Source organism: Pinus tabuliformis, chromosome J, assembly GCF_031772625.1.
Source record: "Pinus tabuliformis cultivar Carrire ecotype Pingquan chromosome J, CPIR1, whole genome shotgun sequence".
Classification (NCBI taxonomy): domain Eukaryota; kingdom Viridiplantae; phylum Streptophyta; class Pinopsida; order Pinales; family Pinaceae; genus Pinus; species Pinus tabuliformis.
This window is the reverse complement of record NC_142295.1, coordinates 44513129-44526617: the sequence shown is the minus strand read 5'-3', so window position 1 is coordinate 44526617 and position 13489 is coordinate 44513129. Positions and strand designations below refer to the sequence as shown.

General features: G+C 35.2%; 1 protein-coding gene across 1 annotated transcript in view; it reads right to left on the bottom strand.

Moving 5' to 3' along the window:
• Positions 1-3857: 3857 nt before the first annotated feature.
• LOC149225397 (protein MICRORCHIDIA 5-like) overlaps positions 3858-13489 on the bottom strand; it is a 165056-nt gene continuing 155424 nt past the window's right edge. The window contains exons 8-10 of the mRNA XM_089377083.1: positions 4733-4775; positions 4390-4490; positions 3858-4220 (exon numbers count right to left, since the gene is read on the bottom strand). Of these exons, the coding sequence (XP_089233209.1) occupies positions 4211-4220; positions 4390-4490; positions 4733-4775 (154 nt within the window). The 3' untranslated portion in view covers positions 3858-4210. The remainder of the gene's footprint in view (positions 4221-4389; positions 4491-4732; positions 4776-13489) is intronic.

The following is a 13489-nucleotide window of genomic DNA, read 5'->3' as shown; positions in this document are numbered from 1 at the left end:
TGAAGAGTCTATTTAGCAGAGCCATTCACACTTTTTGGGGTCATGTGGGTCAGCCGAAATTGGGACAAACCCTAGGTTTTGTTGGGATTAGTGTGTAGATGCCGAGGTTAATTTTTGAGAATATTTTGAGCGATATACAAGGCAGAAACCCAGTAGGGCGTTTAGTCAGCCAGAGAGCCATTTGCACCATTTTGGAGGGGGCTTCTTCATCATCTGGATTCAACCCAAACATTTCTTGGTTTTTTCTGGGTTTTGGGAGAGGAGTTCATAGCTAAATTTTCAGAGCATTCTGAGGAGTATTTAGCCCTACGATCAACATTCCAGCTAACAACCAACAACATATTATTTTTGGGTACTGCACAGATCACTCCAGGGTTGTTTCTACCACTTGGGTCCGGACCATTTTTTTGGGTTCTCCTCAACTTGCATAGCAAACTCAGGTTCCAAAATTTCCGCTCATTTTATGTACTATTTTATCATAAAATTAATAAAATGGCTTAGATTGTGTTGCTTGACATTTTGGTGTTTTAATCGTTGTGTATAAATTCCAATTTATTTATTGTTCCTAGTCCATTGCTTGGTATTAACTGTTAAATTATAGTTAGGAATATTACAACAACAAAGAAAATAATTCACTCTCAAGAATTCAAGAAGAGAAAGAGTTACATTTGTACATACTCTATATATATTCTATATTATCATTAGATATTTATAAGAATACACATGACCAAATTGGTATGTGAAGAAATTAGTGGGATGATGAGGGACTAATTGATTTCAATTTGTTTGTTTAGCATAGGGGTTAGAAATGAAAATATGCACCTAAGGTATATTATCCACCTTTTGCCTACTAATTCTCACATGTAATTGTTAGTTTTAATCATCATAATTGAAACCTAAAGTGTTAGAATTCACTTGAAAGTGGCTACCGCATGATATGCACAGAAGAACATTACATTGACAAAAATAATTAAATTTTGATATATGTAGTAGTATATGAATGGTTGCTTCCACTATCTAGGCCTGTCATAAGAATGATACCTATTGTCAAAGCGATGTAATGCATTTCGATGGCAATTCCTCTATTTATGTGCGGCTGTGGCGGGGATGTCTGGAAGGTTTTTCGATGATATACTCATTTCCCAGATATTTTTCTCTCTGTTATTTTTAGCAGTTGTCTATAACGCGACTTTTTGAAAGTCTTTCCGGCGGATTTTTCCGGTGAAAATCTGGCAGTAATTTATTGGAATCCCAAGTTTGATAGCTAGTTTCTACACAATCAAAGCGTCCTAGGGTTTTTCAGGCTGCTGAATCCAAATATGTAGTGAAAAAACCATTTTAACTGCAACAGATCATGATTTAATCTCAATTTCTTCCGCCGGATTCCGTCATCGGAATTTCCAAAAAGTCGCATTACAGACAACTCCTTATTTTTATGCTCAGAGCTTCTCTATGTGCTCGGTTCTGGTAGCTTTGGGGTCTGTGGAGATCTTGTCGCGAATGCTCCCTCGTGTTTCGCTCTATTATGGAGCGTTCCCTCTCTCTTCCAAACTTGGTTTGGACCAGTGTAGCCAGCTCACAACCCCTTCCAGATTTTTCTTAAAAATATAAATGGGAAAACCACTCTTTTTGGATTGAGGTCTCTGATGAGGTGGTTTCTTTGAAGCAGCTGATCGAACTTAGATTGGGAATCCCTACTAAATCCTAATGTCCTTTTGAAGGGCAGGTGCTCCAGAACCCCTTTTAGTTGAAGGATTATCACATCATGAGGAATGTTACCATTTCTCTGACCCTGAAATGTTACCATTTCTCTGACCCTGAAATGTTACCATTTCTCTGACCCTGAGATTACATGGTGGAGCTCCAGACCATAGAAACCCCAATGAATATGTTTCCTTCAAGGATGTAGTGCAAGGGAATACAACTAATTAAGCAGATCAACTATTTTTCAATCCAGCGCCACACATTGTAGAACAAATGAAACAAGCACTGGCCATGGAGTTGAATATTCCAAAGGTAAATTTTCTTTTTGCTGCTCTTCAATCCAAGGCTATTATATGCAGGTTCAATGGCTTTTGGCCTAAACCTGATGCTCTACATCAGTGGGTGTTTTCCTCTTGGACCCCAGATTGTGACATCTATTTCTGCTCAAAAGGCTTTTTTATTGTTCAATTTGATACATTGAAAGATTTGGAAACCATTATGAATGATGGGTCATGGCCTTGGAGTAGAGCTGGGTTCTTCGTCAGTCCATGGTTTCTAGAGTTTGATGCCACAAGCATGGTGGTCTCAACAATGCTGGTGTGGACGACGCTTCCAAATATCCGTCTCCCATTTTGGCACCATAAATTCCTAGAAGAAATCGGAAACAACTAGGGGAAATATAAAAAGATAGACTTGGAGAGATTAGAGAAAGGCCTATTTTCCTTTGCTAAAATCTGTGTAGAGATTGACCTCAACAAAAGTCTACCTGATCACATACAAATGAAACACAAAATTTTTCAATGAAAACAAGTGTTAAACTATGAGAATATGACATTTAGATGCCAAACATGCTTTCAAATAGGTCATCTATAGAGCACATGCCCATAGGCAAAAAAATATCCCAAAGAAGAAAAAGGGACAGGTTCATAACCCAAAAGGCTGGCAGATCTCAAATCCCTACCTGTCAGAAGAAGAAGAGGTAAATACTAAATATGGAGGCTCCTCCAGGCGAAGCAGAAATGGCTACTCAGCCCCAGTATGGGGCTGTGATCCATGAACAGAAAGACACCGAAATACAAGAGAAACAGGAGTTAGATCAACAGAAAAATGAGGATTTGACAGAAAATTGACTGGGGTACTAAAAGAGCTCATGCCTTTGAGAGGTCAGACTCAGCTAAAGAAGCCCCTCATGCCTTTGAGAGTTCAGACTCAGCTAAAGAAGCCCCTCATGCCTTTGAGAATTCAGACTCAGCTAAAGAAGCCCCTCTGTTGACTTCTGCTACAAAAAGGACTTTGGTACCAGTTGACCCCAATCCTGGGGGTTGGCAAAAGGTCCAGAAAAAGAAAGGCAAAAAGGAGAAGTTATGTGATTTTTTCACTTAACTTTGTTTTTATATGTATTTTTATCTTCGAGAGCCAAGAGGCTTTCCTTACTGAATGCTTTAGGCATATACAAAATGTCATTTTGTTACTTGTTTCAAGTTGAATAAAATAACTGTTTTTTTCCTTGGAAAAAAAGTATATGAATGGCTACATATAAGGTTGTTGGAAGTATTCTAAATGCTGGGATTTGAATCAAAACTTACCAAATTTAGATGTCTTGTAAATGACTATGTTTGACATAATGAGTCTTCAATATCTTCAATGGAGTTAGGGCATACTAATCTCACATGCACTTATACATGATCAAAATAAGACTGGTTGGAAATGAAATTAGTTATTAATCAAAGGAGTGTGCTTGTTAGCTGGGAAAATTATATGCTGAGATTTTGAGATATTGTCACTAAGGTCGGCAATAAGGTCGATTAATTGAATTCTTTAAGCATAGTAGCTATATTAGAATGTTCGGTGCCTTCCACATATATTTCCAAGGTGTCAATGTGGTTGCTTTTATGAGTTTTGAGAGACCTCAATATAAAGCTGTAGACCTTGGAATCCAAAATGGATGCCTAGACAATTATGAGATAAAACAATATGCGGAGGAGGACTGCTCCATTGGGTAACACATTTCTGATCTGTAATAGTGTTCGTGCTCATGTTATACTATGATAATATTATTTGGCAATGTTTACCATAGTAGGATGGCATTTACTATACTACTATATTGACAGTCATGACATGTAAATGAGTATTTGATGTGTACCATAGTGGGCTAAAAGTAAATATTTGTTATCCTGATTATAGATAGAATACAGTAAATATGATGCTCATTAGCGTTTTCCACCTTCATTTTAACAGGTAGTTGGCTACTTTTTCCATCCAAATATGCTAACATCATTAATGACCAAACGGGTTACAACTATCAAACATGCAAGGGGGATAGAGATCAGTCTTACATGATTAGTAATTAATATACTTCAAAAAAGTGAAACATCACTTAAGATATAAGACACAAATCCAAATGATCTAAATGCAGGGCTTATTAATTATCCTGTTCTATTGGAATGATCACATCTTGAAAAATGTTCAGGGGTCAACCAATCTTGCATAGCTGGTAACCTGGGATTCAATCCATCCTGCAGTTTAAAGGCAACAGCTGGTTGAGTAACATGAATGAAATTGATATGGAAGTTAGCAAATGCTTTCAACAAGTCCACAAACAAAGAAGCTAGAAATATAAAAAGGAAAAGAGTCACAAAAAAGAACCCCAGAATTGCACATAAAAAGTAGATTAGATTTCAATACCCCAAACTTTTTGCTTGTTTTTTATTCTGGAGTTCCACAGAAGATCTCAGTTGTGCAAATTTCCTTTTTGCCATCATCAACTCATTCTCTAGCCTTGCTATCTACTCAGGAAAACAAATCCCATCAATTAGGTCCAAGGACACAGCCATCCTCCTTTATACAGATTTATGATTTACTAGTATCTAAACATTATAATAGATATAAATTAGAAGGCACTTATCTTGATCCCTTATTTCATACACATTGAATAAAGGTGAAACAGTTATGATTTCTAAGAGACTATTAAAGATTCAATGACTTGTGATGATAAATAAAATGTTAACAACTTGGGGAGTGATCATACCACTTGGTGTAACTGAGTTTCGTTATGCCTGTGTTGTTCACATCTGATCCAAAATGCCAATAGATCAGTGTTTGTACATATTTATATCAAAATGCCAACATATCAGTGTTTGTACAATTTGTGTGCCTCTTGTTTACTTCAAAATTTTCTATTACTAATGCAAGTGCAAGATTCACAAAGAAATTTACACTTTTGGCAAAATCAAGCGAAAAATATTCTTGAGTGCTAGATACATGCAATCTAAATTGCTACATAACGTGACCCAAATGGTATTTCTGAATGGAGTCTTGAAGTGGAAAGCCTAATCTTGTTAAATTTTGCGATCATTGGTATCAAGAATATATCACCAAGGGTCATGAACTTGGGATATAGGGAAAACTGGGGAAAACAGCAACAAACTTTTAAAAGAATTAAAAAAACATTTTTTTTAAATTAAAAACATCCAAACTAACGACATCAAATAATCACATTGACGCACAGGTCTTTTCATCAGTTTTGGAGTGTGTTGCTGTTTGTAACAGTTCTACATTTTAGGAGGTGTTGCATACATTTTGTCAAAGTTCCAAGGAAGCAGTTGTGTCAATTTTTTTCAAAGATCAGGATCATCAGCCAACAGCTTTTTGAGTGATTATAAACCCATTCTACAAATTTGTAATGTAAATGACGCTAGTAAAACCGTGTATTTATATAACAACCTAGGTAAGCCTATTATTTTGGTGACAAATTTAAGCCTAGAAGGTTTTTCATCTCACTGATTATCTGTATTTTTAAACACAAATGATCGACAAAGATTTTCCCTCCAGCCTCACCCTAAAGCTAGGGGGGATTTGTCGTCAAAGTTTTAAGTGAGTCTTAGTGTTCTAGTTGAGTCTTCTGTAAAAGTGATTTGGGAATAATTTAAGTTAATTGGTTAAATTATTTTATTAAAAGTCACTTGGTCTACTAAATCATATTGTGTCGCAGAATTGGGTAAGTTATTTGAGGGTCTATAACAAACGGGTATTCCCCATTTGAGGGTTGAATTATTGTAAAATTTTATGTAAAAAATATTTTAGTGCATGGTCCCTCATACTTAGACACCATGCTAAAATATTTGAGAGTGGAAAAATAATTAACTCTCTCAAGTGTCAATTAATTAATTTTTCTGGCAAAAATAAAATTAAATCCTAAGCCAGAAAATTAATTAGTTAGAGTAAAAAATTAAAATGTTAGAGAAATTAAATTCTTCAAGTGGAAAAATTCGTGAGTCTTAAAAAAGTCAAATTTTGGAGGTCCTCCACCAAAGGAATATTGGAAATTTTAGGAAACATTGGACCCTTGGACCTTGGTAGTTAAGTCAAAGTCAAATTTTGAGGAAATTAGTTCAAATAATTATTTTTGAACTAATAAAAAATGGTTTTAATGAGAAATTAAAAAATTTCACAAAAATAATTATATCGACAACAAAGATTAAAAGATAATCAAAGATTTATCAATGACCGAGATTATTTTGATGGGGATCAAGCCAACTAGCCGTTATTTTCCACTTGGAGAAATTTCTCTATAAATAGAAGACTTTTTGCTTCTATTTTCATCTTGATCTTGAACTTTGCTTTAATGTAACTTTGTAAAAGTTAGTGTAAAATCATTGTCCTATTGAAAACATTTTGATCATCATAATAAAAGACTTTGGGGTGTAGTTTATGGTGTCTTTGTCTCACTGATTTCTGATATGCGCTGGGTACAAACATTCCTATATTGTGTTTCAAATATTAATTGAATCATTATTTCATTTGTAGACGATAGGAATATTTTATTGATAAGTTTTGGGCTTATCTTAGGTGATCCGATTCATTGTATGTTCTAACAGTTTCTTCTTGAGAAAATATATACAGTTTGCAGGTTCCCTAGTGTTTGGGCTCCAAGGTCACAAACTGTGGGCACATGCCAACTATGTTTGGATTATGAATATTTTATGTGAATTTTTTACTTCTCTATGGCTATGGTTTGACATTTATCTTTCGAAATACATCTAGCCATTGTTAAGATCTACAAAAATTCTCTCAAGCATGTATATTTGTATACAATTTGTAAATTATTTTTGTAAGATAAGTTTTGGTAAATAATTTTTTCTAACCCTTGTTTTGCAACAATTGAGATTTGGGGTTTTTATATTATTTTTGTATATATTAGGTATTTTGGGAAAATTTCTTTTTATTTGTACAGGTGAAATCTCTCAAGGGATCAATGAAAAGAGTAAACTTTTAAAGTTTCCAACCATTAAAACCTCTAGACGTCTAGAGTTTTTGAGCCCATTTTTACAAGTTGCTTATTTTCAAATTGGGGAAAAAACCAATTTTTTGAAGGCCCTAGCCCTTACCCAACCTAAAAGGCTAGTGTTTGGGATCTATTTTGCAAGCATTAAGAAGGTCGTAAGCCCTAAAAGAGCTAGGCTCATTGCAAACAAGGGTTTCTTCAAGGGATTGACATTTTACCTCTAATAATTTGTGATTGCAGCAGTCATAAAGGTACGATATTTGAGTTTTGAGTTAACATTTTATGAGTGCCGGTGTTGAGTGATTTCACTCACATCTCCAAACTTGGCATAGGCCATTAGGCCTTGGGATTTGCTTCTATTGTCTTCATCTCTCAATTTAATTCACTGCATAATTTATATCAGATTTGATATATTGATAATAGATATAACAGTGGCATGATTATCATAATACAAGCCTAAAGAACCCATACATTACGCTAATAACTCATACAAGACATCAAAATAGATTACAAGGATTTGATCTATCAATTTCATTGTTTTATGTTGACTGTTATATAATTTTCAGACTCTGATTTGAAAATGCAGAGGTCTGATCTAAAAGTTTTAGGTCTGATATAATTGTTACAACAATATATTCAGAGCATAAACACACATAAAATAAGCCTAAATTTATTAACAAGTCACTTAAGGCATTGAACATTAATCTTGTGGTTAAACTGATTTCATATAACTTATTGTTTGAGGACTGTTGGGCAATTTCCAGATCTGATATGTTTGCTATAACCATTTATGTAGTCATATAAACTAAATAAGAATCATCAAAATTGACTAAAGATCATCTAAAATCACTCAAATTGATTAGCTGATCATTGGAGCTTATTTGGCATTAATATTTAGGCACCTTGTTGGTTTATTAAGAACTGAATCATTGGTTTTTTGAGTTATTACAGATCTAATATACATCATTTTGAGGTCTGATATGAGCATAATAAATATGATCTATAGTGTCTAAGCAGTCCTATAATCAAGTGAATATCATTGGAAGTTAAATGCATTGATTTTCTAGCTTATCTTTGGCATCTTGCATCACTTCTTGACTGTTGATATAAAATTGCAGACCTATGAATACAAGATTGTAGCGATAATAAATCACATATAAGTCTCTAAAATTGGGCAAGGAAATTTTACAATTCATAATCATTCATGGTTGAAGCGATTTGGGCTTAATTTTAGTCATTGATAAGTGCTCTAATCAAGTTGATAAGTGTTTAATTGGCTAATTGTTCTAAGTGACATTGTGGATTAATGCTCTTAATTTCTTATTGACATTACTATCGTTGAGTAGATTCATTGTTCATTGTTAAATTGGATATCTGTTGTGGATGCTACTCTGATCTTAATTGTGATAAGAGATTTAAATTTCTCTTTTGTATCTAAGTGGGATATTGGTGATTTATTAATTATAATCTTGGAGATTGTTAACTGTCTTAAGTAGCATTAATCTTGTCTTTGAGCTATTGTCTATTTATATTACTGCCGCATTTTTTTAGCACTGTTAAGCTTGAACACTTTCTCTTGTGGTTGAGAGTTTATTCATTTATTGTTTAAGTACCTTATTGTTCTTAACTAAAAATCATTGTCATTAAGTACTTAATAAATTAAGTAACCTCACCTTAATTGCATTCATCTCTTGCACTTGCATACTAGGGACTCTTGCATTAATAATTTACCTCCAAGAATAAGCTTGATTGATAGAGAATAATACCACCTTTCTCAATTTAGCTTGGGGCTTAGCACCTCTTTAGTGGTTAACACGATGACCTTGCAGTCGTCAGAGTCACAGTCCTTGCAACGTTGGAGACATTGGGTGGTGAGAACACATGGGGAGGTATCGTTAATCAAACCTCTGCTTGCTTCCCATTGGATTCTATCCCACAACCTACTCTAGAGGCTAGTTCCAAAATAGTTAAGAGAAAGGTTACACTTAAAATAGGCATATAACTTAAAATCAACCAAGATTTTGCATTTCATCTAGCTTGTAGGATTTGCACTTTATCTAGGATAGTCAAGCATCCAAGCAATGATTGTTCATCCGATTACTTGGCATCCAATTGATAATAAACAAGAAGTTGACTCCATAAGGCACTGGTCTCACATTTAAATCTAATATAATCTTTAAGTCTTGCTAAATTTAACCAAGTAGTTAGGCCATTCAATCATGTCTCTTGGACTTGTTAGTTGCCAACTTGTCCTTCATCTTCACATTTCCATAGGGACTACCCCCCATAGCCTAATGTTGGGAGACAACTAGAACGGAGAGGTCGGGGATCAGAGTGACAATGCCCAACATGTAATGACCCATATCTAATATTGAGAACATAAGAATATTAATATGCATACGAGGCATGCATATGATAACTACATCTGCATGTATCGCATGCACTGCACTAGTATACCCTAACTGTTTATGAAAATGTTCGAGTAACGAGTATATGGATTAGTTATGAAAAGTACCAAGTAAATGTCTAATACAAAATATATATAATGAATAAATTGAGTGGGGTACTTATGTGTGTACACCCATTCTATATATATATAAAATAAAGGATAAAGGAAATGTATCATACAAAATAATAAGAGAAGTACAACATACAATAGAAAGAGTAATAATATCAATTACTATATCAAAATTTAAAAGGGGAATTATATATATATATAAGCTAAAAGGGGTCTACAAAATGTCCAAGTATAGAATAAAAGAATTAATTATCGAAAATATTAGTACCTAATTAGTTATAAGTGGAGTACTTATTGTGTGTACCACTGGCATAATATATATAGATATAACCATGTTATACAAAACAAAAGGGATTATAGTATATATTATTTATTATACTAAAGTATACACACACACACATATATATATATCATGCTAACTAGAAAGGAACTATAATATATACGTATTATACAACCACGAAAAAAGAAATATGTTATAAATGCATTACCAAGGAATTACAACTCATAATTATATGAGATAAGGATCACACTATTGACACCTATAATGAAGACTGTCACTACTTGACAACTGGACAATATTTTATGGTAGGGTGGTTAAGAGGTGGCGTAGAGAGGAAGGAACTGGAGATGATATAAAGGGAGGAAGGGAGACAGAGGAGTAGAAGGAAGGAGGATTTCTAAATCTTGCCGGAAAGCAAAGACAAAGGAGGTTACGCAGAGAAGTGGAGAAGTAATAGACAAAGGGAATCTGTGAAGAGAAATTTGGTAAATTGAGTGATTGTTCTTGGAGTTTTGGGCACGGGGGCCAGAAGATTTGTCTTCTGGATCTGGGGACCGTACAAGTAGACCCCATAGAGGCTGGGAGGAAAAAAGGGCGGTTTGGTAACTACACACTGGGAACAACCACAGACAAAATATCTTCAACAGATTCCAGGTATTCTTCTACAATTTAAATTAGTAAATTCCAGTTACTGTTTGGTATAAATTTCACATTTGAATTTCATAATTGTCTGGTTAGATTTTCACAGTTTGGGCACTACATTTTGGTATTAGAGCAAGTTCAAACCCTCAAACCTTGTAGGCTCTGCATAGGTTGTGCTGATTTAGTTACTTTTTTTACACTAAAGAGTACTATACCAGCACATAATCTTGAGTTCAGCTCGCTATTCCCCAAGCCAGAATTAATTTGTTTCTCAGTACGAGACGTTTTGCAGAATCAATTTCCCTCCATTAGTACCCGACACTATCAGAAATTAGTTGTCACTAACTTGGCGGTTTATTGAGTTTCACCACGCCTTATTACGAGGGGTAATAATATCGCATGACTTCTTGTGACTCCCTTCTGAATTTGGTGATTTTTTTAATGCTTGTCTGTCAGACCAGGAAGTAACTCCTCAAATGTAATTGTATTATTCATTCAGGTTGTTCATTATTATATAGAAGAGGGAGTGACTGTTCAGTTCATCTCCCGATGACTCTCCAGTTCCTCTTTTATTTATTTACACTAATTACAGTTGTTCACCCAATCCCTATGATTAGGTGTCAACATTCCCCCCCCTTAATCTGAAGGGATGTTGGTGAGTCCAAGCATCGTTCTAAATCTTTCAAGCTTTTCTCTTCCAAGTGCTTTGGTGAAGATGTCTGCAATCTGTTCATTAGTGGAACAATGGTGGAGATGGATTGTTTTGGCCTCAACATGATGTCGAATCAGATGGTATTTTGTATTGATGTGCTTCATTCGATCATGGAACTTTGGGTTCTTGGCCAACTTTATTGCTAAGGTATTGTCAATCATGAGAGGATTCGATTGTACTTGTTTTACCTGCAAATCTTCAAGAATTTTCCTGAGCCACAATTTCTTTTGTTGCCTCAGCTGTTGCCACATATTCTGCCTCTGTTGTGGAATGTGCTGGAACTAATTGTTTGCGTGATCTCCAGGAGACAACTCCTGATCCAAGACTCATAACATAACCTGAAGTAGATACCCCAATTTATTTGTCTCCATCGAAGTTTGAATCAAAGTATCCAATCAAGCTAAAGTCGCCCACCTGTGTATACTTTATTCCAAAGTCTTGAGTTCCCTTCAAGTACTTTATAACACTTTTTGCAGCAGACCAATGTCTCTCACAAGGCTTTTGCATAAACCTGGAGAGGATTCCAACAACAAACGAAATGTCTAGTCTGGTAGTAGTTAGGTAGTTGAGACTTCCTACAAGTTGTCTATAGTTTGTTGCATCCTCAAATTCTTTTCCCTCAATGGATGTGAGCTTTAAGTTTTGTTCCATTGGAGTAATCAGAGGATTGCATTCAGTCATGCCAAATCTATTCAACAGATCTCCAATGTACTTCCTTTGAGAAAGGAATATGGACTTTGGATGTTGAGTTACTTCAATACCAAGACAGTAATGAACATAGCCCAAATCAGTCATTTCAAAACCTTTCCTCAATTCCTTCTTTATGGATGCAATGTAGCTCTCATTTTTCCCTGTCATCAAAAGATCATCTACATATACCACAAGATATACAACTGTTTTGCCAACTTTTTTGACAAACAAAGTTGCATCATCAAGATCATAATGTTTGAAATTGAGTTTCAGAAGATGTTCAGTTAGTTTTTCATACCTGGCTCGCGATGCTTGTTTGAGGCCATACAAGGATTTCACAAGTTTGCATACTTTATGTTCATGTTCTTTTACAACAAATCCTTCAGGTTGGGACATAAAAATATTCTCTTTTAGATCTCCATTCAAAAAAGCAGTTTTTACATCCACTTGATGGACTTTCCAACTGTTCTGAGCTACTAGGGCAAAGAGTGTCTGGATGGTAGCCCATTTTGCTGTGGGGGCAAAGTCTCCTCATAATCGACCCCTTCCTTCTGTGCAAAACCTTTTGCCACAAGCTTGGCTTTGTGCTTTTCAAGTGAGCCATCAACTTTATACTTGTTCTTGTAGACCCATTTGCAGCCAATTGGTTTGGTTCCCAATGGAGGATCAACTAGCTTCCAAGTGCCATTTTTTATCAAGGCATCATACTCCTTTTGCATTGCTTCTTTCCATTCATCATGAGAAGCAGCTTCTTTGAAGGAAGTTGGTTCAAAATCTGTAGAAAAATTCAATTCACAATCATAAGAAACATCCAGATCAACAGGTGAATCAGAGTCATGTACATCACCTCCATTTTGCCGGTTTGAATTTCTAGTTCCTATCTTTCCAACCTCATCAGGATGAACACTTTCAAGCGTCTTTGTCAGCCACTTTGGGGGACCTTTCTTAGATGGTCCAGGCTGCTCCGTTGATTGAGTTGGGACTGAATCAAGGTTGAGTCTCCCAATTCTATTAATCACATCACTCAAAGTATCATCTGTTGTTGGAGTTTCATGCGGGGGAGAGAGTTGCTTCAGAAGAACATTCCATAGGTTGATCTAGTATAGGAATCCCCCCTTCAAGATGTGGAATCTGATTATCAAATTCTTGAAATGATTTTGCATTTGCGAATCTATCTAAGCGATCAAGTTGCCGCTCAACAACATTGTCAGTTTTGAATGATTCAAGAAAGATTACATCTCTAGATACAACAAACTTTTTATTGACTTCATCATACAGATAATATGCTTTGGAGGTGTTTGAATACCCCAGAAGATACACTTACGATTTCTCGCACCAAATTTGTTTCTATGTACCTTTGGTATCAAGGCATAACATGTGGAACCAAAGATCCTGAAATGCTTTACCGAAGGAATGTGCCCATACCACATTTCATAAGGAGTCTTGTTTATAATAGCATTAGATGGACATCTATTCTTTACATATACAACACATAGAACTGCATCAGCTCAAAACATCAATTTTACATTTTTGGAAAACATCATGGAGCGCACCATATTTAAGATTGTCCTATTCATTCTTTCAATTACTCCGTTTTGTTGGGGATTATAAGGCACAGTTGTTTGATGTTTAATCCCATGTTGGTGAAGATAGTTTTCA